Source organism: Corvus moneduloides, chromosome 16 (assembly GCF_009650955.1).
Source record: "Corvus moneduloides isolate bCorMon1 chromosome 16, bCorMon1.pri, whole genome shotgun sequence".
NCBI classification, from domain to species: domain Eukaryota; kingdom Metazoa; phylum Chordata; class Aves; order Passeriformes; family Corvidae; genus Corvus; species Corvus moneduloides.
In genome coordinates, this window is record NC_045491.1 from 15,532,949 (window position 1) to 15,559,428 (window position 26,480).

General features: G+C 67.8%; 4 protein-coding genes across 7 annotated transcripts in view; 2 read left to right on the forward strand and 2 right to left on the reverse strand.

Annotated features, from left to right (window-relative positions):
* Nucleotides 1-716: 716 nt before the first annotated feature.
* Nucleotides 717-9,017, forward strand: GLIS2 (GLIS family zinc finger 2). Its single transcript, XM_032126485.1, has 6 exons — nucleotides 717-784; nucleotides 4,570-4,948; nucleotides 5,380-5,556; nucleotides 6,013-6,146; nucleotides 6,721-6,839; nucleotides 6,947-9,017. The coding sequence occupies exons 2-6, from the start codon at nucleotides 4,586-4,588 to the stop codon at nucleotides 7,732-7,734; spliced, it is 1,581 nt and encodes a 526-aa protein (XP_031982376.1). The 5' UTR covers nucleotides 717-784; nucleotides 4,570-4,585; the 3' UTR covers nucleotides 7,735-9,017.
* Nucleotides 8,967-11,824, reverse strand: PAM16 (presequence translocase associated motor 16). 2 transcript variants are annotated; one of them, XM_032126488.1, is made up of 5 exons: nucleotides 11,659-11,824; nucleotides 10,985-11,069; nucleotides 10,319-10,458; nucleotides 9,877-9,942; nucleotides 8,967-9,727 (listed from the first exon to the last, which is right to left on the reverse strand). In XM_032126488.1, the coding sequence occupies exons 1-5, from the start codon at nucleotides 11,659-11,661 to the stop codon at nucleotides 9,641-9,643; spliced, it is 381 nt and encodes a 126-aa protein (XP_031982379.1). In that variant the 5' UTR covers nucleotides 11,662-11,824; the 3' UTR covers nucleotides 8,967-9,640. The 2 variants fall into 2 exon arrangements, with proteins under 2 accessions (XP_031982379.1, XP_031982378.1); XM_032126487.1 differs by lacking the exon at nucleotides 11,659-11,824 and having other exon boundaries at nucleotides 10,985-11,222.
* A 415-nt stretch (nucleotides 11,825-12,239) lies between these two features.
* CORO7 (coronin 7) overlaps nucleotides 12,240-26,480 on the reverse strand; it is a 36,264-nt gene continuing 22,023 nt past the window's right edge. For all 3 annotated transcript variants that reach the window (XM_032126482.1, XM_032126483.1, XM_032126481.1), the window contains 19 exons: nucleotides 16,403-16,457; nucleotides 16,170-16,227; nucleotides 15,942-16,087; nucleotides 15,398-15,493; nucleotides 15,169-15,321; nucleotides 14,915-15,047; nucleotides 14,661-14,836; nucleotides 14,478-14,586; nucleotides 14,304-14,390; nucleotides 14,068-14,210; nucleotides 13,886-13,990; nucleotides 13,675-13,760; nucleotides 13,458-13,599; nucleotides 13,260-13,349; nucleotides 13,066-13,182; nucleotides 12,848-12,983; nucleotides 12,649-12,740; nucleotides 12,480-12,566; nucleotides 12,240-12,396 (listed from right to left, as the gene is read on the reverse strand). In XM_032126482.1, coding sequence (XP_031982373.1) covers nucleotides 12,391-12,396; nucleotides 12,480-12,566; nucleotides 12,649-12,740; nucleotides 12,848-12,983; nucleotides 13,066-13,182; nucleotides 13,260-13,349; nucleotides 13,458-13,599; nucleotides 13,675-13,760; nucleotides 13,886-13,990; nucleotides 14,068-14,210; nucleotides 14,304-14,390; nucleotides 14,478-14,586; nucleotides 14,661-14,836; nucleotides 14,915-15,047; nucleotides 15,169-15,321; nucleotides 15,398-15,493; nucleotides 15,942-16,087; nucleotides 16,170-16,227; nucleotides 16,403-16,457 — 2,017 coding nt within the window. In that variant the 3' untranslated portion in view covers nucleotides 12,240-12,390. The remainder of the gene's footprint in view (nucleotides 12,397-12,479; nucleotides 12,567-12,648; nucleotides 12,741-12,847; nucleotides 12,984-13,065; nucleotides 13,183-13,259; nucleotides 13,350-13,457; nucleotides 13,600-13,674; nucleotides 13,761-13,885; nucleotides 13,991-14,067; nucleotides 14,211-14,303; nucleotides 14,391-14,477; nucleotides 14,587-14,660; nucleotides 14,837-14,914; nucleotides 15,048-15,168; nucleotides 15,322-15,397; nucleotides 15,494-15,941; nucleotides 16,088-16,169; nucleotides 16,228-16,402; nucleotides 16,458-26,480) is intronic.
* On the forward strand, nucleotides 18,648-25,802 carry VASN (vasorin). Its single transcript, XM_032126484.1, has 2 exons — nucleotides 18,648-18,775; nucleotides 23,177-25,802. Exons 1-2 carry the CDS (start codon nucleotides 18,663-18,665, stop codon nucleotides 25,194-25,196), a joined length of 2,133 nt encoding a protein of 710 aa, XP_031982375.1. The 5' UTR covers nucleotides 18,648-18,662; the 3' UTR covers nucleotides 25,197-25,802.

Consider the following 26,480-nt stretch of genomic DNA (forward strand, 5'->3'; position numbering starts at 1 on the left):
GGGTGGGGTGTGCCCAGCCACCCGCGTGGGCCCCGGGGGAGGGACCCCCCCGGCGAGGCTGCAGCATCCGGGCCGGCCCCGCCACATCCTGCCGCCGGAAGGAGCCGCGGCCCCGGGACAACCCCCCCGGCGGTGACGTCATGCGGGGGCCCCCGCCAGGCGTGACGCCAGCCCCGCTCTGTGACGTCACGCGACGGGCGGGCGGCGCCGCTCCTGCGGGGAGGGGGATCCCCCCCCCCCAACCCCCCCATTTCCCCGGTGTGACCCCCACCCTTCCCCCCGAGCTGCCCTGGTACGGGGTGGGGGCTCCGGTGGGTGCCGCCCCCCGCCCCGCCACGTCCCCGGGGGGGGACAGGGACACGCGGGGGGGACACGGACACGCGGGGGTGGGGGGTCGGCTCTGCTGCAGCGTCGGGGTGACCTTGTGCGGGGGGTGGCGGGTCTGCCCCGCGGGTCCCCCCCCCCGGGGCGGGGCTCGGTGCCCCCCGGTGCCCCCCGCGGGGGCGGGGAGGGGCCGCCCCCGCCCCCGCCCAGCGCCGCCCGCAGCCGGGGCCGGGCCGCTCGGTGCGGGGCGGCCATAAATCACGGCGGGCAGAGCCCCCGCCCCGCCGCCGCCCCCGGGACCGGGCAGGGGGGGCCCAGCCCCGCCGCCGCCACCCCCGCCCCCAGCCCCTGCGGATGTGGCGGAGCGGCCCGGCCGCCCCGCACCGGCCCCGGGGGGCCCCGCTCCGCCGAGCCCCGCACCCCGCCCCGCTTCCCGCCCGGCGCTGAGCCCCCGCCGCAGGTACGATCGCGCTCCGGGCACCGCGGAGGGGAGGAGGATGAGGATGAGGACGATGCTGCCACCGTCGGGGGAGGGGAGACCCTGCGGGGAGCCCTTTCCTCGCCACCCTCGGGGGTGCGGGGGGTCCCCTGGCACCTGCAGCCCCCCCGCCCAGGGAGCGGGTCGGGGGAGACGTGGCCCCGCTGCACCCCCAAGGGAGATGAGAGGGAGCTTCCTCGCTGCCCGGTGGGTGCCAGGGGGGTGGCCGTCACCCGCCGTCCCCCCGCACACCGGGCGGGTGTCCTGACCTTGGCCGTGGGGCGGGGGCTGCGGCGGGGACGTGCTGGGTGGCTCTGCCCGGCTGCGGCCACCTCCGGGGACACACCAGTGTCCCCATGGTGCGGGGTGGGGGGGGGAAGGGCTGGCACTGGGTGGGGGGTGCAGGGCGTCCCCATCCCGGTCCCACGCCCGCGGTGCCACCGCCCGGCAGCCACCCGTCACCCCGGTCCCCTTCGCGGGGGGCTCCCGATCCCCATCATGAGAAGTGACAAGTCCCCACCATGGGGGGTGACAGTCCCGCGGCCTCGCGGGGCTGAGGCGTGGGGTGGCCAAGCCCAGGCTGTGCCGTTGCGGGGTGTTTTGGGGACTAGGACGGTGTGGCCCCCCCTCCCTGAGGTGCCAGCGGCGGGGACCACAGATTCCCCCCGATGTCCCCAGGCACTGCTGCAGGCACTCGCTGCGTGCCCAGCATGGAGAAACCCTGCAGCCAGTGGACACCTCCCCTTCCCCATGCCTTTGTCACCCTGCTGTCACCACCTCCCCCAACCAGGGTCCCCATATGCCCCCATCCCGACGATGCTGCCGCACCCAGGGTGCTGATCCGCTGGGTGCTGGGGACCACCTTGCTGCTGTCCCCGCCTGCTCCAGCTGCGTCCCCAGGCAGGGGTGGCAGGGGCCCTGGTGCTGGCGGCACTGCTGTGGGGCTGCTCCCGGGGTGGGAGGGAGCTGGTGTCAGCCCTCTGCCAGGATCCCTATGGCTTCCACATGCCCGGGAAGGGGGAACTGTGGCACCGGCCTCAGCTCGGGGACCACAGCCATGTCCACTCCTGGGGACACCTTTGGGAGCTGCCGCCAGCCCGGCTGGTGAGGGGTGACGGGTGCTGAGGGACACAGTGACAAGATGGAGCTACCAGCAGGATGCGACCCCCCCACAAACCCGTCAGGCACCGGTGGGCTCCTGTGAGGAGTCGCTGTGGCAGTGCCAGCACCATCTGCAGTGGGACAAGGAGGGATGGCAGGTCCCACGGGGGCCCGCGTCCTGCCAGCAGCCGTGGGGACAATGACCCACATCCTGCCAACCCACCCACGCTGCCCTGGCACGGGGGGCTCCGGGGACTGCCCCCCGTCGCGACGGTGCCAGCCTGCCGCTACCAATTGCCACGGCGGCGGAGACCGAGCCCTGCCTGCAGCGCTGGCATCACTCCCACTCCCCGAGCCCCGGGGTCACCATCCCCTGGCGATGGCACTGACATCCCTCACGGCCGCCATCCCCGAGCCCACCGCGCCGCGGGAGCCTCTGTCCCGCGGTCCCTCTGTGCTATTCCTGGCGGGTTTGGGGCTGGAAGGGGGATACACGACGCCCCGGCAATGCCAGCAGCCTGGAGACCTGGCACCCCGCCGGCTGTACCGGGGTCACCCCGGGTCCCCCAGCCGTGCCGGCGGCCAGGCAGAGTGGGGGGCCCAGGGGACCCCGGCCTGACTGGTGGAGATGGGGGGACTTCCCCCGCGCCCGGGCTCCATCCCAGCGGCCCCCACCCGGACTGGGAAGCCCCTGGGCCCAGCCCCGCGACGGACTGGTTTGAACTGGTGTGGCGGGGGGGAAGCTGGGCTGGGGCTGGGCTGGCAGCGCCTGGCGCGGGCAGGAGAGGCCATGGGGGGAGAGCAGGCAGGGGCAGGCAGGAGCGGGCAGGGGCCTCGCGCGGGGGCCGCAGGTGCTGGGGCGTCCGGCCAAGCCACCGCAGGGCTTGTCCCCGTCCCCATCCCGGCGGGGCCCCCGCGGCGCCCCGTTTCCCGAGGCCGCGTGGTTTGGCAGCCGCCTGCTCGCCCGCCCGCGGCCGCGCTGGGAGCCCTGGCGTCAGCGGCTGGAGGCCCCTTTCCCACCCGGCCCGCCCGGGGATGGCTGCGGTCCCCACCCAGCACCGCCCGCACCGGGACCCCCCAACCTCCCAACCCTGAGGACGTGAGGAGACGACCGTCGTGGTGGGACCAGCCGTGACGCCTTGCCTGGCCCCAGTGCAGGACCACCGTGGCTGGGGGGCTGCCAGCACCCTGTCCCACTCCCTGGGCTGGGGGTCCTGCTGTGACACCCCAGCTGTGGGGTCCTGCCCCTGTGTCTGTCTGTCCCTAAGCTGTGCCACCAAGCTGTGGGGCACTTGGGGGTTTGCTGGAGCCCGAGGACCATGGTGGGGCTCTGGGTGGGGACACCCCATGGGCACATTCCGCAATGGGGCGCAGGGTGAGGACCCCCCAGAGGGGAAGGATCCCTCTGTGGGCAGGCCCCATGGCCGGGAAAGCTCAGTGCTTGTCCCTGTCCCACTGAGATGGGGCAGCCTCCACAGCGGTGGGAGGAGGTGGATGCTCAGGCAGGGACCCCCCCCACTGGAGAGGAGGGACCCGACTATGGGGCTGACCCCACGGCCACGGCAGGCTCAGGGTGACGAGATGCCGTGGGGCAGCTCCTCCCACCCTGGGAGCCTGGGACAGGAACCCCCCCTGGGACCGGCCCCTCGGCCAGCACAGGGGTGCAGGCGGGGGGTCCCCCGCCCCGCCGCCCGGGCCCCATGCCCCCCGCGGCTCCTCCGCATTCCTCAGCGTCTGAGCCGGGCTGGACCCCCGCCAGCGCGGGGGGCCCCTCCGGCGGGGCAGGGCGGGGGACGGGCCCCCCGGGGCGGGGTGGGGACGGAGGGGGCCCCCCCGCTGCCACGTGTGCTGGGTGCGCCGTGCCCCCCGACACGGCCCCTCGGCCGCCCCCACCCTGCCCTGGGCGATGCGGGTGGCCGCGGGGGCACAGCCGGGGGACCGCATCGGCTCTGGCTCGGCCGCTCACTGCTGCACCGAGCTGCCCGTTCTCAGCTGCCCGCCAGATGTGCGGCGGCCGAGCCACGAGGGTGGCATTGTGTTGTGCCATTCCATGCCATTCCATGCCACGCCGTGCGGCCGGCAGCCCCTGCCCGGCCCCGGCAGCGGCGGCGTTGGCCGGCGGGGAAGGGGCCCCGGCGGGGGAGGAAGCTCTGCCGCCTCCGGGGCTGGGGCCAGCGGGCTCGGCCGCCCGGGTCACCGCCGGGCTGATGGCCGCCACCGCCCTCCTCTGCCTCTGGGAAAGGCCTCGCTGGGGCAGGCCCGCGGGGACTGACAGACGGACGGATGGATGGAGGGACGGATGGGGGGGGGGGGGCGGAATGGGGACACCACAGCTCCAGCGCCGCGGGTGCCCAGGGGATTTGGCAATCCCCGGCAAGGTTTGGTCACGGGCCAAGGGGCTGTGCCGGCGACACGGAGAGGACACACTGGGGACACCGAAGGGCCGGGGCGGGGACGGGGGGGGGCCGGTGCCATGCCCTGCCCTTTGCCCGCTGCAGGAGGGGGCCGCGGCAGGGTGGCCGGAAGGGACGGCATGGTCTCTGTGCCAGCACCGTGTCCTGTAGCCCGGGGCAGAGCGGGCATTGCCATGGGGCCGGGCTGGGCCGATGCTCTGGGTGGCACTGATGCCCCGCACCCCTGTACTGACCCCTGGGTGTCCCCCGCAGAGCCCACCCCGGCACCATGCATTCCCTGGAGGAGCCCCTGGACCTCAAGCTGAGCATCTCCAAGCTGCGAGCTGCCCGCGAGAAGCGGGGCCCCTCCGGCCCCCGACCCCGCGCTCCCCAGCGCCCGGACACCCCGCCGGCCGGGGATGGCCGAGGGGGCAGCCGGGCGGGTCGCCGGGCCGTGCCAGCCTCGCCGTCCCCCGGGCTCCTGGGACACTCCAGGCTGGTGGAGCCGCGGGATGGACGCTTCCCGGCCGCCGTGCCGGTGGTGGACCTCAGCCTCTCGCCCCGCTCCGGGGGGGAGTCTCCGGCTGGCAGTGCGTCGCTCTCCCCTGAGCGCCAGGGCAGCGGGGACCTGCCCGGCCCCCTCACCCCACACGTAAGTACGGCCGTGACCCTCCCCCGAGGTGTCCCCAGCGATGGGGACTGTGCCCGGACGGCGTTCCCGATCTCGGCAGCGTGCCCGGTGCTCCCGGTGTAAACACAGCCCGGGGTCAATGTCCTGCCTGGCCCCCCTGGTCCCCGACCCCAGAGGCATCCCCGGGGTGGCTCCTCGGAGGTCTATTTGGGGTGTCAAGGGGGGCCTCTATGGGGTTTTGGGGTCCCTGAGGGGGGGTGGCAGATCCAGGGGTTTTCTGGGCAGCCTGGGGTGATCTCGGGGGGAAGGGGGATCTCTGGGGGGTCTCTGGGAGGTTCTGGGGTTCCTGGGGGGCTGGGGGGAGTCTCTGGGAGGGCTCGGAGGGGTCTCTGGGGGTCTCCATGCAGCTTGGCCCTGTCCCCCACCGCTCCCCCATTCGGACTCTGCTCCAGGATTTCCAGTCCTTGCGCTACATCGATGGCCTCCCCAGCTCCTTCCAGTTCTTCCTGCCGCTGGGGGCTGGGGGGGCCCTGCACCTGCCCCCTGCCGCCTTCCTGCCCCCCAGCAAGGAGAAACGGCTCCCCCCCGAGCTGCCCCTGCCCAAGCAGCTCGTCTGCCGCTGGTCCAAGGTCAGCAGGGAGGGCTGGGGGCTGCGGGGGTTATGGTGGCGGTGTGTGGGAGCTTTGAGGGTCTGGGGGTGGTGATGGGGGGCTGGGAGACCACATGGGCATTGCAAGGATGGGGGGCACGCGGGGTAATTTTGGGGCTGGGGAGAGGACATGGGGCTGGAAAGCCATGGTGGAGCTCTGTGGGGCTGTGGGCAAGTTTTGGGGCTGTGGGGCCAAGCAGGGCTGGAAAAGTGGTGATGGGGAGGTGGGGGCTGTGCAGAGGTGCTGGGGGGTGATATGGGGCTGGGGGTCATGCAAAGGGCTGTTTCCATTTCCCCAAATGCTGGTGCTGCTGCACAGGGGGTGCGGATGGGAATTGGGATGGGATGGGGGGCAGGGGCTGGCCATGATGGGGGGATGGGCCCCCCTTGGTGCCCACCCCGCTGGGCTCCCTCACCCCCAGCCTCTTGCCCACAGTGCAACCAGTTCTTCGACCTCCTGCAAGACCTGGTGGACCATGTCAATGACTTCCACGTCAAACCCGAGAAGGACGCGGGGTACTGCTGCCACTGGGAGGGCTGTGCCCGCCATGGCAGGGGCTTCAATGCCAGGTGGGCAGGGGGGATCTCTGGGGCCTCTGGAGTCTCTGCTGTGGGGAGGCAGGAGCCTGGCACTGGGGCTATGCAGGGGAAGCCTCCATCCATCTCTCCATTTATCCACTCATCTGTCCATCCCTCCCTCCCTCTCATGCAGGGGGTGAGGTCCTGGGGGGCTGGATGACTGTGCTGGCCTGGATGTCCCCATCCTCCCACCCCATAGCCAAGGCACGGGGCAAGGACTCGCCCTGGAAGTCAGGGCTCACCCCCCTCCCTAGCGTTCCCTCCCCGATGCTTCCACGGGCAGATGGTGATAGGACAAGGGCGAACAGTTTTAAACTAAAAGAGGAGAGATTTAGATGGGATTTTGGGAGGAAATTTTTCCCTGTGAGGGTGGGGAGGCCCTGGCACAGGTTGCCCAGAGCAGCTGTGGCTGCCCCATCCCTGGAAGTGCCCAAGGTTGGATGGGGCTTGGAGCAACCTGGGATAGTGGAATGTGTCCCTGCCCATGGCAGGGGGTTGCAATGATACGAGCTTTAAGGTGTTCCCAACCCATTCCATGACTCTGTGATTGCCCCAAACCCGGCAGGTACAAGATGCTGATCCACATCCGGACGCACACCAACGAGAAGCCGCATCGCTGCCCCACCTGCAACAAGAGCTTCTCCCGCCTGGAGAACCTGAAAATCCACAACCGCTCGCACACAGGTCAGCGCAGCCCCTGCACTGCCCTCACCAGGGGAGCAGGGGGCTCGGGGGATCACAGGGGACACGGCAGGGCTGGTGCCCCCGACAGACCCGGTGCTGTCCCACAGGTGAGAAGCCCTACATCTGCCCCTACGAAGGCTGCAACAAGCGTTACTCCAACTCCAGCGATCGCTTCAAGCACACCCGCACCCACTACGTGGAGAAGCCCTACTCCTGCAAGATGCCGGGCTGCCACAAACGCTACACCGACCCCAGCTCCCTCCGCAAGCACATCAAAGCCCACGGCCATTTTGTGTCCCCTGAGCACCCGGAGATGCTCAAGGTCCACCCGCCTCCCAAAACGCCCCTGGGCTCGGCGGAGGTGCCCTACGTTAACGGGGCGCAGCTCGTCATCCCCAACCCCGCTGCCCTCTTCGCTCCGCCGGGGCTGCCGGCGCTGCCCATCCCTTTGGCACCGGCACCCCTCGACCTCAGCGCCCTGGGCTGCGGGGCTGCGGGCGCCCTGCCCGGCCTGCCCGGCCCCGTCCTGCCCCTCAACGGCGGCCCCTTGAACTTGGCCAAGAGCCCGCTGCTGCCCTCGCCCTTCGCGGCGGGGCTGGGGCTGCCCGTCATGTCGCTGCTGGCCGGCGGGGCCAAGGCCGAGGGGGAGAAGGGCAGCGGGGCTGAGGGGCGGCCGCCCAAGGCGGGCAAGGGGCTGGAGAGCCGGAAGGAGAGGGGCGAAAGGACGGAGCCGGGGCGGCCGCGGGTGCCCCCCGAGAGCCTGGCCCTGCTGCCGGGGGCCGTGCTCGACCTCTCGGCCGGTGTCAGCTCGGGGGGCAGCCCCGAGGCCCTGCCCCCCGGCTGGGTGCTCATCCCCCCCGGCTCCCTGCTGCTCAAACCCGCCGCTGTCAACTGAGGGGCCCGACGATGCCCGGGGCCAGCCGCCGGCCCCGTGGGCAGATCTCGCTCCCTGGGGACGGGGGGCATGGCCCTCTCCTCCCCGTGCAGCCCCGGCGGGGCCTCGCTCGTGCTTTTACCCGTCACGAAAGAAGAACGGACTCTTCTGAGAAAAGCAATAATCCCTCGGCGGCCGGAGCCGGCTGCGACCCCGTGCTGGGGGCAGATGGGGCACAGGGGGGTCCCCCTGCTCCCCCCGGCCCTGGGCAGCCGGATACGCCGCTATTTATTTCTCGACCAGCCCCCTGCTCCGACAGGGTCCCGCTTGGGCTCTCCTGCTTCCGCTGACTCGGCGTCTCCCTGCCCGAGGCCCCAGTGCTGCTGTGGGGGGCCGCAGCCCCCAGGCTCCCGCCGCACGGACAGCGGGGTGACAGCCGGGGGACCACCCGCTCCCGCAGTCCCGAGCCGTGCCCGGCCGTGCCATCTCACCCGGCATGGCCAGCACGGCGGCGGGCAGTGCCGCGGCCACGGCACCCTTGCCGGGCCCAGCTGGCTGGGCACTCGCCGGCCTGGCGCCGCCCGCGCCCTCCCTCCCTCCCTCCCTCCCCACGGCCGCCCCCGTCCCGCCGCCTCCCCGGCCCTCCCGTGACAAGGCACACGGCCGCGTGTGCTGCTCGCCGGGGCACAGCCCCCCTCTAGCTACGTTCATACCTAACCACGCACCGCGAGCGCATGCGGGCAGCACGGGCACGGCCGGCACCGGCTGCCGGGCACCCACTCCTCGGGATGCCCCGGTGGGATGCTCCCGGGGGAGCCCCCGGCCGTGGGGCAGCGTGCCCAGCCTCAGCGCGGGCGCGGCTCGGAGCCTCCCCCGGGGGTCACACGTACGTCCCGCTCACTCCGAGCCACGGGGGTCTCCCCAAGTGCTGCCCTTCCGTGCTGAAGGAGCCCCCCGTGCCCCGCAGGGAGCCGGTCTCCCTGCCCTCACCGGCGGCCGCCCGGCGCTGCCCTTGCCCAGCATGGCCACGGGCCCTCGACCAGGCCGCCCCGGCCGGTGAAACGTCTCCTCGCTCCTCGTTGGTTTGTTGTTGCACATTCCAGGACATCAGTATTTTAACGGTCTCGAAGTGCCTTTCTATCGTAGTTTCTGGGTTGTTTTTATTTTCCTCCTGTTGGGCTCCATCGCTGTTAGCGTAGCGTGTAAGGACTGCACAAGTACGAGATAAGCTAACGACTGTAACACTATATTCGTCCAGGGGAGAGGAAGTTTATTAAGAAAACAATAAAGTGAAGTTGAAGTAAGTTCCTGTTTCAGTCCAGTGGTCACGGTGGCAGCGGTGAGGAGCCCGTGCTGGGCGCAGAGGGGTGCAGGGGGGGATGGGTGTGACCCTGGGGGCATGGCTGGCTCTGCCTGACCCCCAGCTGTGTCCCCATCCTCCAGCTCAAGCAGCCTCAGCACCAGTGAAACTGCCAGGGTCTGCAGGGTGAGCTGCAGGTGGGGACAGCCACAGCGTGTCCCCTCACAGCCCCTCACCCTGACCCAGCAGTCATCCACACGGGGAGAAGGTAATGGCACAGCACTCCCAGGGTATGGAGCCAGAGGTAGCCAGGCACTCAATCCAAGAGCATCCAACCTCCCCACCAAAAATAGCTCCTGCAGCCTCCCCCAGTGCCATTTGAGCCCTGGCAATCTCAATGCCCTGGGGACACCCCTTCTTCCCCAGCTGCCTCCTCCTCCTCCCCTGGGAAAACGCAGCCCCTCGCAGAGGCTGATCCCTCTGGGATCCCTCGGGGCAGCGCTGGGCAGGCAGGTCCCCACTCCCTCCCCGGGTGTGGAGCAGCCAGGCCAGGTGCTGGAGGACACGGTGTTTATTGGCTACCTATAAGTTAAGGGTGAGGGACACGGGGGGCAGGGGTGGCAGGAGTCACGTCTCGGCTTTCTGCCCCTTCTCCTTGTCGCCCTTGGCCTGGATGCGCAGCTCCTCGTCCAGCCGCTCCTTGGCTCTCACCACCTGTGGGACATGGGGTGACATGGAGGGATGGGGTGACACGGAGGGATGAGGTGCCCCCTGCTCTCCCTGCCTCATCCACGGGGATACTCAGACCTGCCTGTCCCAAAACCCAGGCAGGGGAAGGTGCAGCCTCCGCTCCCAGTGCTCACCTTGGACTGCAGGTAGAAGGAGCCTCCCACTGATTTGTCATTCACCTTGAACAAGTGGTCGTAGTTCTGCGGAGAGAAGCTCTGGGTCAGAGTCACCTCCACCCTCGTCATTCCCACTCCCAAGCCCTGGGAGCCTCCCACTCCCCACAGCATTGCTGAAGAGTGATCCTGGGGACACGGCTGGCTCTGCCTGACACCCCTTGTGAGTCCCCATGTTCCCAGCTGGGCACCTCCAGTGATCCCACATCCCTTCCCTGAGCAGCCCTGCTGGGCAGATGCAGAGGCCAAGCCCAGAGGGCTGCTCCAGCTGGGGCAGGGAATTCTCAAACTGAGATTAACTGGGCCTAGGACAGCACAGCTGTAACCCCCATGCACAGCAGCACCCTTGGAGAGGACAGGGCCCTGCCAGCACCGTCCCTCCCCGGCTCCGAGGAAGCTCTACCTTCTGGATCTCCTCAGGGTTGAGGTTGGAGACGTTGAGGATCTGCTGAGCTTCCTGGAGGCTGATGCCGATGATCCTGGAGGCGGCAGCGGACTGGGGCCTCTCGGAGCGTCCTCGTGCATTGGCTGCTGCCTGGCTCGCTGGAGACACCCAGGCCCTGAGTCCCCCACGCTGCCCCTGCCACCCCCAGCCTTCAGGGGGGCCAGGCAGCAAAGCCTGTGGACTTTGAGGTGCTCAGACCCCGGTGTTCCCCTCTGTCCCCATCCAGCCACCCCTGGGGTCATCTGGATGCCGTCCCAGTGGCAGGGAGGTGGCAGGGACAAGGCAGGCACCGTTTGCTACAGGCAAGGCAGGGCTGGGGCTGCCACATCCCAGGGATTATCCCGCTCTGCCCTTTGGGGTGCTGGGATCTCTGGGAGCCTGGCAGCAGTGCCAGGGCCAGGATGGAGCCTGGGAAGGCTGCTGGGAGCACAGCTTGGGATGAAACACCATCAGGCCAGTGCTGGGATGCGGGTGCTGTCACCCTGAGCAACCTGGCAGCGTCCCCTGCGGGCATGGCCGGGGATGGGGAGCACTGGGATGCCCTGGGAAGGGTGGGATGTGCAGCAGTGCCCAGCAGGGCAGTGTGGGCACACGGAGCACATAGACCAGCATCCCAGCTCCTACCTGCAAACTCCTGGCGCAGCGCCCGCATGAAGGCCCGTCCCACCACCTGGGCCCCCACCAGAATGATCTGTGCCAGGTACTTGGCCTGCGGGGACACCCTGCTGTCACAGCCACCACGGGCCCTGTTCCCACATGGCTCCTCTGCCCTGCCACCTCCCCATGGGCCCTGCACAACCCTGACCCTGACACCTCTCCCCATTCCCTGCGGGTCTGCTCTGACTCTCCCTGGCTACTGTCATGGCCGTGCCTGGCCCTGTCCCCCCTCCCCATGCCCTGTCTCCCCTCCTCTGTCCTTGTCCCCCCACCCTGCGATCCCTTTCCCAGACCCCGTCCCCTCCCCAGGCCCTGTCCCCCCTCCCCTGTCTCTGTCCCCCGTCCCCATGCCTTGTCCCCTCTCCCCTGGTCCTATGACCCCCTCCGCTGTCCCTGCTTCCCTTCCATCGGTCCTGTCCCCCCTCCTCTGTCCCTGTCACCCCTCCCCATGCCCCCTTCCCCCTTCTCTGGTCCTGTGACCCACTCCCTCGTCCCTTTCCTCTCTCCACTGGCCCTGGCCCTCCCGGAACCAGCTGCTTCGCACATTCCCAAGCCCGCTGCCCCTCCCCGGGCCCTGTCCAGCCCACCTCTGCTCCCCCGTCCCCGAAGTGCCCCCGCCCCGTCCCCCCGTCCCCTCTCACCATGTCCCCGCCGCCGCTTCCGCCCCGGCGGTCACGTGGCCGGGGGTGACGGTCACGGCGGACACCGAGACGGCGCCGGCGCGGGCGGAGCGTCCCCTCGGCAGGCACAGCGCCCTCTGGCGGTCTCCCCGCGCGGGAGGCCCGGCGGGTGGGGCGCGACTTCCCCGGCCCCGTTGCCCTGTTCCCCCGGTCCCCGCGTCCCCCCCATCCCCGGCCCCTGTGTTATCTCGATACCCGTCCTGTTTCCCCTCGGCGCCGGTCCCCGTATTTCCCCCTACGGCGGTCCCTGTGTTCTCCCCGATCTCCGTGTCCCCCGGTGTCGGTCCCTGTGTCCACCCGAAGCCGGTCCTTGTATACCCCGGACCCCGGTCCCCCTCGGTGCCTGCGCTCCCCTCGGTTATCGTGTCCCCCCGCTGTCGGTGCCTGTGTCACCCCGGTCCTCGTGTCCCCCTGGAGCCGGTCCCTGTGTCCCCCCATCCCCGGTCCCTGTGTCGCCCCCGGTCCACGTGCCCCCTTGTTCCCTCTGTGTCCCCCATCCCCGGGTCCTCCCCCCGGTGTCCCAGGATCACGGCAGGACACGGTGCTGGTGCAGCGGCTTTAATAGCGGGTCCTGCCCACGGCGGGCCCTGCGCCTCCTCCTCCTCTTCCTCCTCCTCCTCCCCCTCCTGGTCCCCCCGCCGGGCCCGGCGGGTGCGGGGGGTCCCGGGAGCTCCTGGGGGTGCCGGCTCCAGCCTAGTCCTGCGGGAGGCCGAGGGGTGAGGGGCACGGCGGGGCCGGGTGCGACCCACCCGGGGGTCGTGTGTCCCCCCTCCCGCACTCACCCACTCGTCCTCGTCCACGCCCTCGAAGGAGTCCTGGGGCAGCGGGTCGTCCCTGTTGCCCAGCCGGGCCACCATGGCATTGAGGAGCTGTGAGGAGAGGCCGGGCAGAGCCGTGGGGCGCGGGGCATCACCCCCGGCCCCGCCACAGGGTGGTCATCCCAGAACCCACCTCCTCCTTCTTCTGCTCATCAGTCTTCTCCTCCAGGTACACAGAGGCAGGGACGAACTTCCGAGCCGGAGCTTCTTTTGGGGCCTCACTCACTGTGAGAGTGGTGTCACCATGGGGCAGGAGAGCTTTACCCCACTGACTAAAGCCCTCCCCAGCCATCCCTGAGGGCTAGGCGTCCTCGCCCAGCCCCTGCACCCACCTGGCACCATGTCTGCGGGGCGCAGGCTGGCGCGGCGCTGCTGCCCGTCCTGCCCGTCCAGCCAGGCACCTGCACCCAGGGCTGGCTCCCACCACATGCGGGTCGGCGGGTAGAGATCGTCCTGGAAATACTCCTTCTGTGGGGGCAAGGGGTGCTCAGGGGGGTGCCCTGCCTCCTGTCCCTCTCCCAAAATACAGCCAGGCCCCCCCGCCACCTACCTTGACGCGCGGCACGTGGAAAGCCACAGGCTCCAGGGTGCTCTGCCCCAGGCGCAGCGCCCGGGCGAACTCCACCTCCCGCACCTCGCACACTGTTTTGGGCAGGAAGACGAAGCCCTGGTGGGGTGGGGGTGTGAGTGGGGTCTGGGAGCACAGGTAGGGGGTCAGAGACAGGCAGCACATCCCCCGTTTACCTTGTGGGGTTCGTTGGAGGTGAAGCTGTTGCACTCGAGGAAATAGGGGGGCTCGGGGGTCACTTCGTACAGGAAGACTCTGGTGTCACCCTGGGGATGGAGTGAGATGGGGGCTGTCAGGGGACATGGAGGGTCCCTCCACACTGTGGGGTGCTGTAGGCAGGGAGCCCCACAGTTTTTTGGAGGGCAAGCTCTCACCTTGCCGGTGAGGAAGACGACGCTGGTATCCTCATCGTAAAAGGGCAGGAGGGTGGAAGGGGCCACGTCCAGGCCAAGGACAGATAAGGGTCCTTCAGGCAGGGCCTGTGCCCGGTACAGGAGGATCCTCCTCTCGCTGCGGCTGTGGGGAGGGGACAATGAGAGCAAGCACAGCGTCCCTGGTGACCCCTGCCCTGGCATGCATCCCCCTCTTTACCTGTCAAAGCCGGACACCAGGAGGTAGTCACCACCACAAACCCAAACCAGGCGCACTCCGCGTCCCCCTTCGGGACCTGGGCCCTCCTGCATGGGGGTGAAGGTCACCCTGCCTGCTCCGACAGAGCTGGGGTTGCAGTCATGTGCCCACAGGGAGGGTTTCCTGCCCACACCCCCAGCTCTCCAGGCTGTCCCCAGGGCTGTGATTGTACCTGTTGAGGCTGAGAGCTGCGCCGTGGCTCGTAGAGCCGTATCCGCCCGTCTTTGCTCACCGTTGCCAGCTTCTTCCCATCTGGGCTCCAAGCCATGCTGAAAATCTGGAGAGACAGATGTTGTGCCCCTGCAAATGTCCCAAAGATGCCTCTCAGGTGTCCCTGGATTTGTCATCCCTTACCTGATCTGTGTGTCCCCGCAGGCACAAGACTTCCTGCCCGGCGCTCAGCTCCCAGATCCGCACGGTCATGTCGTAGGAGGAGGAAACCAGGAGATTGGATGCCATGGGATGGAAGCGGATGGAGTAAATCTTTTCCGTGTGACCTGGTGAGGTTCAGTAGTGCGTGGTTGTCCCCAGCTGTGGGTGCAACCAGGCTGGTTTGTCCCCAGTTTGGGGTGTTCAGTGTGTCCCCTCACCTCGGAGAATAGCTTCAGGCTCCCGCAGGGTCTCCTGCAGCCCTCCCTCAGGGATCCGCCACAGCCGGATCCTGGCGTCCTCGCCCGCTGTGCACCAGGAGGGATGGGCAGTGGTTAATGTGGTGATCTGGCACGCCTGGAGCTGGGGCACCCTCCCGGCCCCACCACACGTACCGACAGCAAGGCGCCGCGGGTCGAAGGGGTCCCAGGTGAGGTCGGCCACTGCTGCGCCATTCTGGATGGTGGGCACGGCCGCGTCGGGGAGACGGCCAGGCTTGGAGAGCTGCGGGACAGAGCCGGGGGTCACCAGCACGGCACACACGGCACCGTGCCGGCCTCCACGCCACACCGGGGTACCTCGAGGACGGCGATCTGGCCACCGGCAGAGAGCAGGGGCAGGGCAACGCGCTGGTGGTTGGCGCAGAAGCCGTCGCACTCGCCCGGCGTGGTGAGGCTGAGCCCCCGCAGGTTGGTGAGGTGGCAGTCGCGGTGCAGCACCCGGCCCTGCGCGTGCCGGAAGCGGGAGCTGGGCCCTGGAGCGGGCGAGGGGTGGGTGAGCGCCCTGAATCCCCCCTGTGGGGCACCCCGAGCCCACCCCACTGCCTGCTCACCCAAAATGCTCTGCAGGGACTTCTGGCTGGGGCTGCTGGCAAAGCCGCTGGAGGGGCCGGTGCTGGCTGAGAGCGAGGTGGCCGCGCTGCCTGGTGAGGCCAGTGAGGATGGTGAGGAGTAGCCACTGGCTTCCTATGGGAGAGAGAGCCAGTGGGCAGGGGGTGCTGGCACCCCAGCCTTGGCCTGTGGGATGAGGGCAGCAGGGACCCGACCCCACAGCATTCAGAGCACTCTTCCAGCGCCCCGTGCTCACACTCTGGTCCGCATCAGTGTGGCCGGTGTCGGCATCGGTGTGGCTGGTGCCGGTGTCTGTGTGGCCAGTGCTGGTGGGGCTGGTGCCAGCAATGATGGGGGACGTGAAGGTCTCCGTGGGTCTCCGTGCAGGGTGCAGGCTCACCCTCCCCACCTGCATTGAGCACAACGGTGGGCATGGGACAGTGGCAATGCCACCAGCAAGGACACCCCCCCTGGATGACACTGACCTGCTGGCTGTCCCCTGCCCACCAGCCTTGGGCATCGGTGGCTGGCAGCATCCCCGTGCAGTCAGGGAACAGATCCTCATGGAACTCCTGGACAGACTGTGGGAGAGGGGATGGGGCGAGGTGGGTGTTCCCAAAATCCCACAGCCTCTGTCCTGCCGCAGCTGGGGCACCCCTGGACACCCCCAGACATTTCCAGCACCCAGACCCCACTACCCACCACCCAAATTTCAGCTGCTTAAAGTGCCCAGCACCCACTGCACAGCAGCACCCACTGCACAGCAGCACCCAGCAAGTGGCACCCAGCTGTCAGCACCCACGCTCCAGCACCCCAATCCTGCATGCAGCACCCGGCTTCCCAAATCCAGTACCCAGACTGCAACCCACCATCAGCACCCAGGTTTGACCTCCATTCCTGCTGTTCCCAGGCTGGGGAGTGGGGTCTCACTGCAGCCAGGTCCTTTTTGTCACCCAGTGCTGGTGAGGTGTGACCCGTGAGATGACACCAGGCACCTTTGGGACAGTGCCACCCGCAGGGCCTCCTTACCTTGCGTGGCACCAGGAAGCTGACAGGGACAAGGGCGGTGTCAGTGAGCTGCAGGACACGGAGCACCTCGCAGGCCATGACATCCAGGGCCAGGCGTGGCACAGCCGCCAGGCCCCGCGTGCTGCCCTCTGTCCGGCACTGGGTCACTGGGGGACAGGCAGGGTGGCTGTGAGGTGGGTGGCCAGGCAGTGGTGAGCCCCCCGGGATGGTGGGACGGGACCTGCTTACCCTGGGTGAGTGCTGGCTGTGTGGGGGCCACCTCGAAGCAGTACAGGAGGTTTTCTCCCTGAAAGAAAGGTGGTGGGGACAGGGAATGAGCAGGGCTGTACAAAGCACCCCACTGGCGCACCCACATGCACCCTCCTGTACTCCACTGGTGCACCCACATGCACCTCACTACACCCCCCTGCATCCTCCTGTCCCCCCAGTGCCTCCCTAACCCTCCAGCCACGGGAACTCACCTTCCCTGCCAGCACCAGCAGCCCCGTGTCGGCGTCGTACAGCGGGATGGTCACCCTGCAAGGGAAGGGGGGTGCTGAGCCGGGGGCCCCCATGGGCACAGCACCCCAACGGATGTGGGGCTGCATCCTGTTCCCCCACTGGTGCACACCCCAAACCCGGTCCTGGGGAAGTGTGGGGCAGGATCAGGCCATGCTGTGATGGGAGGGCAGCACCGGTGCTGGGGGCTGCAGGGTGCTGGGCTGGTCCCCAAATGACAACCCTCACTGTCCCACCCTGGGCTGGCAGGTTGGCAGCAGGATGTCACTGCCACCTGCTTCCAGCCCCGGCTGCACAGTGCCCGCTGTGAAGCCGTGCCCAGCCCTGGGGCATCCTGCTCCCTGCCCTGCTCCCTGTGCCCGGCCATGGCACCCGGCCTCGCTCGGGGAAGCCTCTGGCATCCGCAGGGTTGCCCCGAGGCCGGCCCGGCCGGCTTGGCCAGTTCGGGGCGGGCGCGTGGCACACCCCAGCTCACCGCCTGCCTGCCCCGGCACCTGTGGAGCCGGCCAGCCCCGGGAGTGCCCTGCGGCCCGGCTGTGCCAGCTGGAGCGTGTCCCTGCTCCCGGTCCCGCACCCTGTCCCAGACCGCAGCCAGGGTGCTCCGTGGCTGGAGGGATGCGCGGTGGCAGGAGGGGGCCGCAGGGAATACTCCGTGGCCTGAGGGGACAGCGGTGACAGGAGCACAGAGCCACCTCTGTGCCTTCCCTCGGCAGGGGTGGAGGAGGGAGCGCCGCAGGCAGAGACTAAAGGGACAATCTATTACTTTCGGTTGACATTTCTGTGGCTGTGCCAAGGGGAGGAAGCCGTTCCGTGCCATCCCATGCCATGAAGCATAGCTGTGGGTGGTATGGCACGGTCCTGCCCCAGGACTGTTGGCACAAGCTAGGCAAACACTGCCAGGATGCCCGTGGCAGGCACCAGGGTCCCCTGCCCTGCTGTGACCACTGTCAGCAGCACTGCCACCACCACAGTGGTGCAGGTTTGGGACAAGGGCACCCTGGGTGCCTGGTTGTCCCAGCCCAACCCGTGCCATCCTCACCATGCTGAACAGGGAGCATTGTTCTGCAGCACTGGGCACAATCACAGGGCTGTCACAGAGGCATGGGGACTGCCCTGCAAGGGCCACTCACTTTCCCCCTGTCCCCTGGCACACGGTGGCAGGAGCTCTGTGGATGCCAGGGGTATGGGGGGACTGGGATCCCAGGGCATTGGGGCTCATCGGTGCCAGAGTCCCTGGTTACCCTGGACACACTGGATATGGGGGTCCCTGGGGGTGCAAAGACACCCAGCCTTTGTTGTTACCAGGATTGCCAGGGGTCCCATGGGTGCTGGGGATATGAGGGAGATACCTAACCTGGATCTACCCCTATACCTGTGTGTATACACACCAGGGGTGCTGGAGCCCCAGGGGCCCTGGCCCTAGGGATGCTGAAGATCCTGGGGGGCCCTGGAGGTTTTGGAGGGTCCAGAAGCTTCCAAAGGTCCTGTGGATCCTGGGGATCCTTGTGACTCTGGGGGCCCAGAGGTTCTGGAGGTCTCATGGAGTCCCTGGGGATCCTGGAGGTCCCTGTGACTCTGGGGGGCCCTCAGGGCCCTGGGATCCAGGAGATCCCTGTGACTCTGGGGAGCCCATGGAGTTCCCAAGGGGTCCCAGAGGTCCCTGTGACTCTGCAGGCTCCTGGAATCCCAAGGTCCCTGTGACTCTGGGAGGTCCTGGGGTCACAGGGTCTGGAGGTCCCTGTGGAGGCCTCTGGGATCCTTGTGACTCCGAGGTCCTAGAGGTGCTGGGGGCCCCTGTGACTCTAAAGTCCTGGGTGCCCCGATGGTCCCTGTGACTCTGAGGTCCCAGAGGTCCTGGGGGTCGGTCCAGGGGGTCCCTGCGAATCACAGATCCTGAATATCCCGAGGGTCCCTGTGACTGTAAAGTCCCAGAGGTCCTGGGGGTACAGGGGATTCCTGTGACTCAGAGGTCCTGAATGTCCGGGGGGTACTTGTGGCTCCGAGGTCCCGACATTCCGTGTAGTTCCAGGGTGCCGGAGGTGCTGGATGTCCCCGCGGTCCCCGTGGTTCGGGGGGTCCCGGGGGTCCCCGCGGTGCCGCCCCCGGTGGGCCCCAGGTGCGCGGGGGCGGAGCCTCGGTGGCGGCCGTGCCCCGCCCCGCCCCTTCCGAGCTCTCAGCCAATGGGCGCCCGGCGGGAGGGCAGGCCCCGCCCCCGCGGTTTAAATGCCGCCCCCCGCGCCCGGCACCGCCAGAGAGGGGAGCGTCCGCCCGGCTGCCGCGTCCCTCCCGCCATGGACTGACCGCCCGCCCCGCACGGCCCCGCACCGCCCGCCACGGTGAGTGCCGCGGCCGCCACACCGCCCGACCCTCCACACGGCCAGCGGAGCTCGTGGGGGGGGGCGGCTCAGGGACGGGAGGGGGGGCTCTGGCGGGCATCCGCGGGTTCAGGGGGAGGTGGGGCCCGGGGGGCTCTGGTGAGCCTAGGCCGGGCCGTAGGACACCCGGTGTGGCCTGGGCACGCAGGGTGACGGGGTGTCACCGGGGCCTCGGCTGAGGGTCGGCGTGCCCTGATCCCTGCGAGGCCTTAGCTGGACCAGGGGCACCCAGCTGGCCCCTGCCTCGGCTGATGGCAGGGCCTCGGCTGGGCTGGGGGGATGGCACTGCGGTGGGCTGCCACAAGGGTTCACAGAGGGCTCTCGCTTCCCTGTCCCTGCCTATGCCTGTTTTGCCATGGGATGCACTGGAGTCTGGCCCAGGGATCTCGGCCTGGTGCTGCATCCATCACGGGCAAGGGGAGGGATGTGTTTGGGGCTAAGACGGAGCATGACTCCATCCGGCATGGCTGGGTGGCAGTGAAGCACTCTGCCAGCAGAAGGGCTCCAGGACCCACACGGGACCAGCGTGGTCTTGGGCCCATCCCACGCTTGCTCTGTCCCGGCAGACGTGGCGGCAGGGCTCCCCTGCTGGGGTCAGGCAGAGGTGGGAGCTGCTGGCAGCAGTGTCCACCACCACCCTCCTCAGTGGAGGGCTTGGCTGGGGTGGGGTTTGGCTACCCTCGTTCTACTTGTCCTCAGGGGCTGGTGTCCTGGGTCACTGACCCGCTATGGGGCCAAGCGGGTCCCCAGGCGGTACCTACAAGGGTTTCCCTCAGCTGGTGCAGAGGGACGGGTGCCAGCAGGGCCACTGGCCAGCCTGGCCGCCGGGCGGCAGGGATACCCCACCACTTCTGCCGCCAGCTCCCTGCGTGCTTCATTGTCACCTGGCGCGTGTTGGGAGGGGGCTGGCGCCTGTCACCCTCTTTGGGTGTAACTTTGGGCTACTGTGGGGTAAATGTCCCTTTCCACGCCTGGCTCCCTCCCAGGCTGGCAACTGCCACGGGAGCCAACACATGCCAGCAGAGATGCTCCAGTTCCGAGACTCCTCTTCCCAACCAAAGCCCCCCAGTAATGTCCCCCCACGCCGACAGGTCTCATCCTGCTGAAACTGGGGCGGCCAGACTGCCCTGACCCAGCTGTGCCGCTGCCCACACGGCGCTGGGCAGTGCCGCCATCAGGGATGACACTAATTACTGTTTTCCCCCGCACCACACCAAGGCCGGCCGGCCTCGCCGGGTGGCCCTGACGCAAGCGCTGCCTGCCTGGCTGGCTCTGCCGGCGGGACGCGGCACGAGGAAGCGCTCGGGGACAGCCGCGGCCGCCCCAGTCACTCCGGAGGAATCTGCTCGTGCCGCCCGGGCCACGCGTGGCACCATCGCCGGCCTCCTCCCACCCTCCGCCGGCGTTCCGGCTCCTCCCGAGGCGGTTTGGCTGCCGGCGAAGCGGCTCTGCTGGTTTTTCTCCTTGGCGGCACCTGAGATGGGGAGCGCGGCCGGGTCAAAGGGGCAGGAGCGGGATGGAGGAGCTGGCGAGTGCTCCGGGGAATGCAATAACCAGGCCTGCATTCCTGCGGGGCTGCTGCGGAAACTTTAATTAAATAGGGAGGGGAGCGGGAGGAGGTGGGAGCTGCGGCGGCGCAGGGTGGGTTGAAGGGGAGGAGGATTAAGGGCTTAATTCTGCATCCCCCCGGCTGGCTCGCGGGAGGGGGCACGTGCTGACATCGGCTTGTTTTGAGGGGTGTAAGGGAGGGGAGCAGCATCTGCATTCCGCCTGGCAGGGGCACTGTGTTCCTCCCTGTCACCGCACAGTGCAGGGCCCCCGTCCTTCCTGCTCTGTTGCCACCGGCCAAGGTGGCAGCCCACGGGCCAGCAACAACGCTGGCTTTGTTTGTCTGCACTTGCCGGTGCGGGAAGGCACATCCCGGCTGTGCCTGCTTCCCTGAGGTCCCCAAGCAGCAGGGAAAGTCGGGGACTCTCCAGCTCCTCCAGCCTACCCTGCACAGGTGTCACCCTGCAGCGCGGGGACGGCATCGGCCTCGTCCTTGAAAACAGGAGGCGGGTGCAAAGCCCGGGGGGCTGCAGGCAGGGAAGGGGGGTGACACGGTACTCCCACCCCAGCAGGCTGGCAGGGAAAGGCTGAGCCGGGACTGGGGGAATCTGAGCCCAGATCCTCCCCGCAGCCGGAAAATATGAATAATTCGGCAAATATCTGCGGTGCAGGCGTGGGGGAGCCCAGCCAAGGCAGCAGCAGGCCGCTGGCAGGGCGGCCCCAACACCTCCAGCAGAAACGGGGCCCCCTCTCCGCCCTTGGGGACCCTGCCAGGACCTGGGGAGGCTGTTCCCCTGCCCCCCGTTTCTGGGGGGTGTCCTGGGCTGAGTTAACTCCTCTCTGCCTTGAAACAGCATCGTGCCGGGGAGGCGGGGCGCGGGCGGGATGTTGGCGTGTGCCGGCGGAGCGGGCGATGCCGAGGGGCGGTGGCGGAGGCTGCGGGGCCGTGCCAGCCTGCCCGGCGCTCGTGGCCAGGCGCGGATGAGCGGCCGTGGCCGGGCTGGCCGAACCTGCCCGGAGCGGGGAGCCTGGCAGGCGGGGAGGAAATGCCAGCGTAATTAAAGGGACGAGAGAGACTTGGAGTCAGCAGCTGGTTGCAGCACGGGACACGTCAGCGAAACCCGACCCTGGCATTGCAAAACCAGCCCCGGCCCCGCCAGCATCCCGCAGGCCTGGCCCCGCTCCGGCGCTGCCCACCCGGGCGGGCTGGCATGGCCGTGGCACCGCTGGCATGCCAGCACCCTGCACCCAGAGCTCTCCCACCAGCCAGCACGCTCTGGTTGCTGGAGCCACCTCGAGGGGTGCTGGGTCTGCCCCCAGCTCCAAAAAGCACTTCCCAGGGTCTCCATGTTGTGTTTTTAACTCTGCTGGCAGCCTGACTGTGATGTGGGGTGCAGGGGGACCTGGGGGCGCTGGGGAGGGGATGCAGTGATGGTGACCCCTGGGTGACAGTGACCTCTTGGATGTGGCACAGCTCCTCCCCAGTGTCAGGGGCTGACGGCACAGGTCATGTCAGGGCAGGGCCGGTCAGGCCAAGTGACTCAGGCACTTGTGGTGACCCTGCCCAGCCGTGGGCTCGCCCCACCCTGAGGGGGGCCGCTCGGTAAGAGGCAAGGACGGAGCTGGCCGCAGTGTTAACCCTGTCCAACACCCCGGCAGGGGGACAAGAGGACACGGCACGGGTCCAGACCCTCCTGGCACAGGATGTGGTGTCCCTGCACTGCTGATGGGGCCGGGGCAGGCGGCACGTGCTGCTGTGTGACCTGCAGCCCCCCACACACGGCGGGGGCCCCTTGTGAGCCACAGGGGGGGCGTTTGCCTGGAGCTCCAACTCCGACAGCTCTGAGCAGGGAGGAGGTGGCAACAGATGGGGCTGGGGAAGGGTTTGCCTGTTCCCTGCCCAGGGACCCCTCCTCTGCCACCTCCCCCTGACCCTGAGATGGAGTGGCAGGAGACTGTGAGTCTCTGGCCCAGCCTAGTGTCATTAAAAGGGCTGAAAGATGGGGCTGAGAGAGGAGACCTGTGGGACACAGTGGCTGTGACATTGGCCAGGGCATCCATGGGGAGCTGGGGCTGGGGTGGTTACAGCCTTGCTTACAGCCAGAGCTTCCTCCCTCCATCCCTGCTGACCCAGTCCTCAAGGGACAGGGACACAGCCCACGGTCCTGTGTTGAGTCCCTGGAGTGCAACAGTGAGGGGAACAGCAAGGTGACCTGTGGGGACAGGGGCTGGCTGGGCGTATGAGCCCCTGGACCCTGTGAGGACACAAATAGCTCCTCCAGCCCCACACTCTGTGGCCTGGGTCACCTCAGGGTGCCCCTGTCCCCAAGAGGGATTGTTGCTGCTGGTGATCTAGGTAGGAGCAGCCCCCGAGGGTGCAGCTGTTGGGACGGCAGCACAAGCAAAGGGTTAAGCTGAGCTCTATGCAGGGGAGGCCGGCCAGGCTCCCACCCCTTCCCGGTGCTCTGATTCTCTGCATCCCCTGTGTTTGATTTGCACCCTGCTGAGCAGCTGGGGAGGTTGGGGCCCTTCTGAGTACTGGGAAAGGTCTTGGTGCCCCACCGAAGATGGCCCCAATACCAGTGGGACATGTCTCACGGTAGAGCCTGGGGTGCGCAAAGGTACCACATCCCCAAATCCTGGGGGTCTGGGGAGGGGGGAGCATGGAGGCGGGGTGGGCAGTCCTTGTGCTGCTTCACTCTCACCAGCCCTGGAGGCAGAGTGAGGTTCAGAGGTGCCCCACAGCCCTGCCAGGCCTGGATACCCCCCAGCAGGGCCCATCCCCTAACCCTGGCTGCACTTGTCTCTCTGCAGAGCTGACACCATGAACCAGCTGATCCTTTGCATGCTGCTTCTCTTGGCCCATGGGGAGCTGGCCGGGGCATGTCCTGCGGGCTGCCAGTGCCAAGACCCCAAGACCATCCTGTGTGCGGCCAGGCGGGGCCAGACGGTGCCCCGGGGGCTGCCCCCCAGCACCCTCTCCCTCTACGTCTTTGAGAACGGCATCACAGCGCTCAGCGAGGACAGCTTTGCAGGGCTGCCTGCCCTCCAGCTCCTGGACCTCTCGCAAAACAAGATCACCAGCATCCAGAGAAACATCTTCCAGCCCCTGACGGAGCTCGTCAACTTGGACCTGTCCTCCAACCAGCTGCAGGAGATCACCAATGAGACCTTCCATGGGCTGCGGCTGCTGGAACGGCTCTACCTGCAGAGGAACAGGATCCAGCACATCCATGCTGCTGCCTTCGACACGCTGGAGAATCTGCTGGAGCTAAAGCTGCAGAACAACCAGCTCAGGGCTGTGCCACCCCTTGACCTACCCAACCTCCTGCTGCTGGACATCAGCTGGAACAAGATCCCTGCCATTGCACCAGGGGCTTTCCATGCTGTCAACATCGAGTCCCTAAAGATCGCAGGGCTGGGCCTGACGAGCTTAAACGAGGAGCTCTTCCAGGTCCAAAACAACCTCCACGAGCTGGACGTCTCTGACAACCTGCTGGAGCGTGTCCCAGCGGTGCTGCGGCGGCTGGGCAGCCTCACCAGGCTCAGCCTGGCCGGCAATGCCCGCATCTCCCAGCTGCCAGCAGAGGACTTCCAGAACCTCCACAACCTCCAGGAGCTGGACATCAGCAACCTCAACATCAACACCATCCCTCGGGATTTCTCCAGCTTCTTCTCCAGGCTGCGGGCCATGACAGCTGCCGGCAACCCCTTCAACTGCATCTGCCAGATGAGCTGGCTGGTGCAGTGGGTGAACGCCAGCGGCGTGGTCCTGCGGCGCCCTGAGGAGACACGCTGCCACTTCCCCCCCAAAAACTCTGGCAAGCTCCTCCACCACCTGCAATACACTGACTTCGGCTGCCCCACCACCACCCCCACGCCCACCACGCCCCGCACCACCACGCTGCCACCACCTACACTGCTGCCCAGCACCCACCGCCCACCGCCGCCCCCCAGCACCGCCGCACCCACCCTGAGGGCCAGGGACCCCCAGGGCAGCTCCACCTTGGTGCCCTTCAGCGGCGCCCCGGCCCCCACCAGCCCCCCGGCGCCCATCTGCCCCCCCCGCACGTGTCTGAATGGCGGCACCTGCCACCTGAGTGCCCAGAACCTCCTGGAGTGCCTGTGCCCCGTGGGCTTTGCCGGTGTGTACTGTGAGGTGGAGGCGAGGGGAACGACGCCAGCCCCGGGCACACCAGCCCTGCCGCCCAGCCGGCGGGTCAGCATCGCCCAGGTGGGCAGCACCTCCCTCAAAGTGGACCTGCACAACTATGTCCAGTCCAAGGCACAGCTGAAGGGCATCCGCCTGAGCTACCGGAACCTGTCGGGGCCAGACAAGCGGCCGGTGATGCTGCGCTTGCCGGCCTCGCTCTCCGAGTACACGGTGCGGGCGCTGAAACCCAACTGCACCTACCGCGTCTGCATCGGGGCGCTGGGGGAGGTCCCCAAGGAGGAGCACTGTGCCGAGGCACAGACCCTGCCCCTCAGCCTGCAGCAGCACTCCCCTGTCACCCAGAGCCAGGACCCCAACCTCGCCCTGATCCTCGTCCCTGCGCTGGCTGCCGCGCTGCTGCTGGTGGTGGTGGTCACCGCCGCCATGTACTACCGCCGGCACCGCCGGGCCAAGGCACACGCTGGCGCTGGGGTAGACACTGGCCCGCTGGAGCTGGAAGGGGTGAAAGCCTGCCTGGAAAACGGGGATTTGAGCAGCCACAGCTGCAAGGTGCCGGAGGCAGCGATGCTTTCTGGTGGCTCTGAGTGCGAGGTGCCGCTCATGCAGTCACACTACCCCAGCAACAACAACACCCCGGGGCTCAAACCCTCCTACTTCTGAACTCACAGGGCTGCCAGAGCCTTGGACACAGGAGGGCCAAGCTCCAGTGGCAGCACCTGGCCATGTCCCTCTGGGATACGGATTGCCAAGGAGCTGACTGAATTGAGGAAGAAAACCCCCCAATCCCAAAACGTGCAATTTCTGAGATGCTGCCATGCTTCAGGAGGAGACACGAATTTTACTGCTCTGTGCCTTGATTTCTGTGACTCTACCTAGAACGTGGGTAGCAGAAGAGAAGCGGGGGGGTTAATTTGGGGGTCGAGGGACTTTTTTTAGCTCCTGCTGAAGAGAAAGCTGCTGTGACTTGGCTGAGGGACGCCCACGTGCTGGTAACAAGGGTCCTTTAGCAGAGCATGGCCCATGACTCGACTCCCTGAAAGCTGATGTCAGCAATACGGCCCGGCCGAGGTGCTGGGACCCTCGGGACCCCCCGGGCCAAAGGAAGTGCTGAGCAGGCAAACTGGGAATTGAAGCTTTAAGAACTCAGAGAGAATATTTATACACCATTATTTCCCATTTCTTCTGGGAAAACTTTTTTTTTAGTACATGTTTGTGTACATCTCTTTTGTAAGGCAGATCAGAAGGGTGTCTTTTTGTAAAAAAAAACCCCCAAAATAATTAAAATAACAACAACGAAAAGCTCTGTGCAGCCCTGAGCACCTTCACAGGCAGGGGTGTGGGCAGCGCGGCGTGTCCCCTGCAGAGGAGCGGGAAGGTCAGCCGTGTCCTCCCGTTGTTGTTGGCGAACGCCAGCATGAGTCAGGGCAAGGGAGGGGGGAGTTTTCCCGACTCTGGGCGTTTCTTACCCCCAGGGCGCTGCCCCCCACCTCAGGCGCTGGGGAGGTGTTCCCAAAACAGAGGCCACGGGGTTCAAATCAGCCCCTGCCCTGCAGCATCATCCAGCCTTACTTCATCCCTCCCCGCCTGCCAGATGGCTCCGGGGCCAGCTGCGGGACAAACAGCCCAGCCCAACCTCCTGACGTCACCCGCGGCGGCACTGGGACCCCCAAATCGCCCGTGACAAGTGTCAGCCTGCGTGGCCCCCCCAGGCCGGGGGCCGCAGCCAGAACCCCCGCTGCCCGGCCCCAGGAACAGCCGGTTTTGTGCGCTGGCCCTGGCGGGGTGGGCTGGGAGCCGACGCTCGGCAGGTTCCCGCTGCCAAGTGGTTTCTGCTCCAACCCTCTGGTTTTAATCGTTTTCCAATCCTTTATCTTTCGGGCTGGAATTTTCCAGGTTGGGGCCCTGCCCGCCGAGGTATGTTTGATTTGGAGAGAACGAGCACAG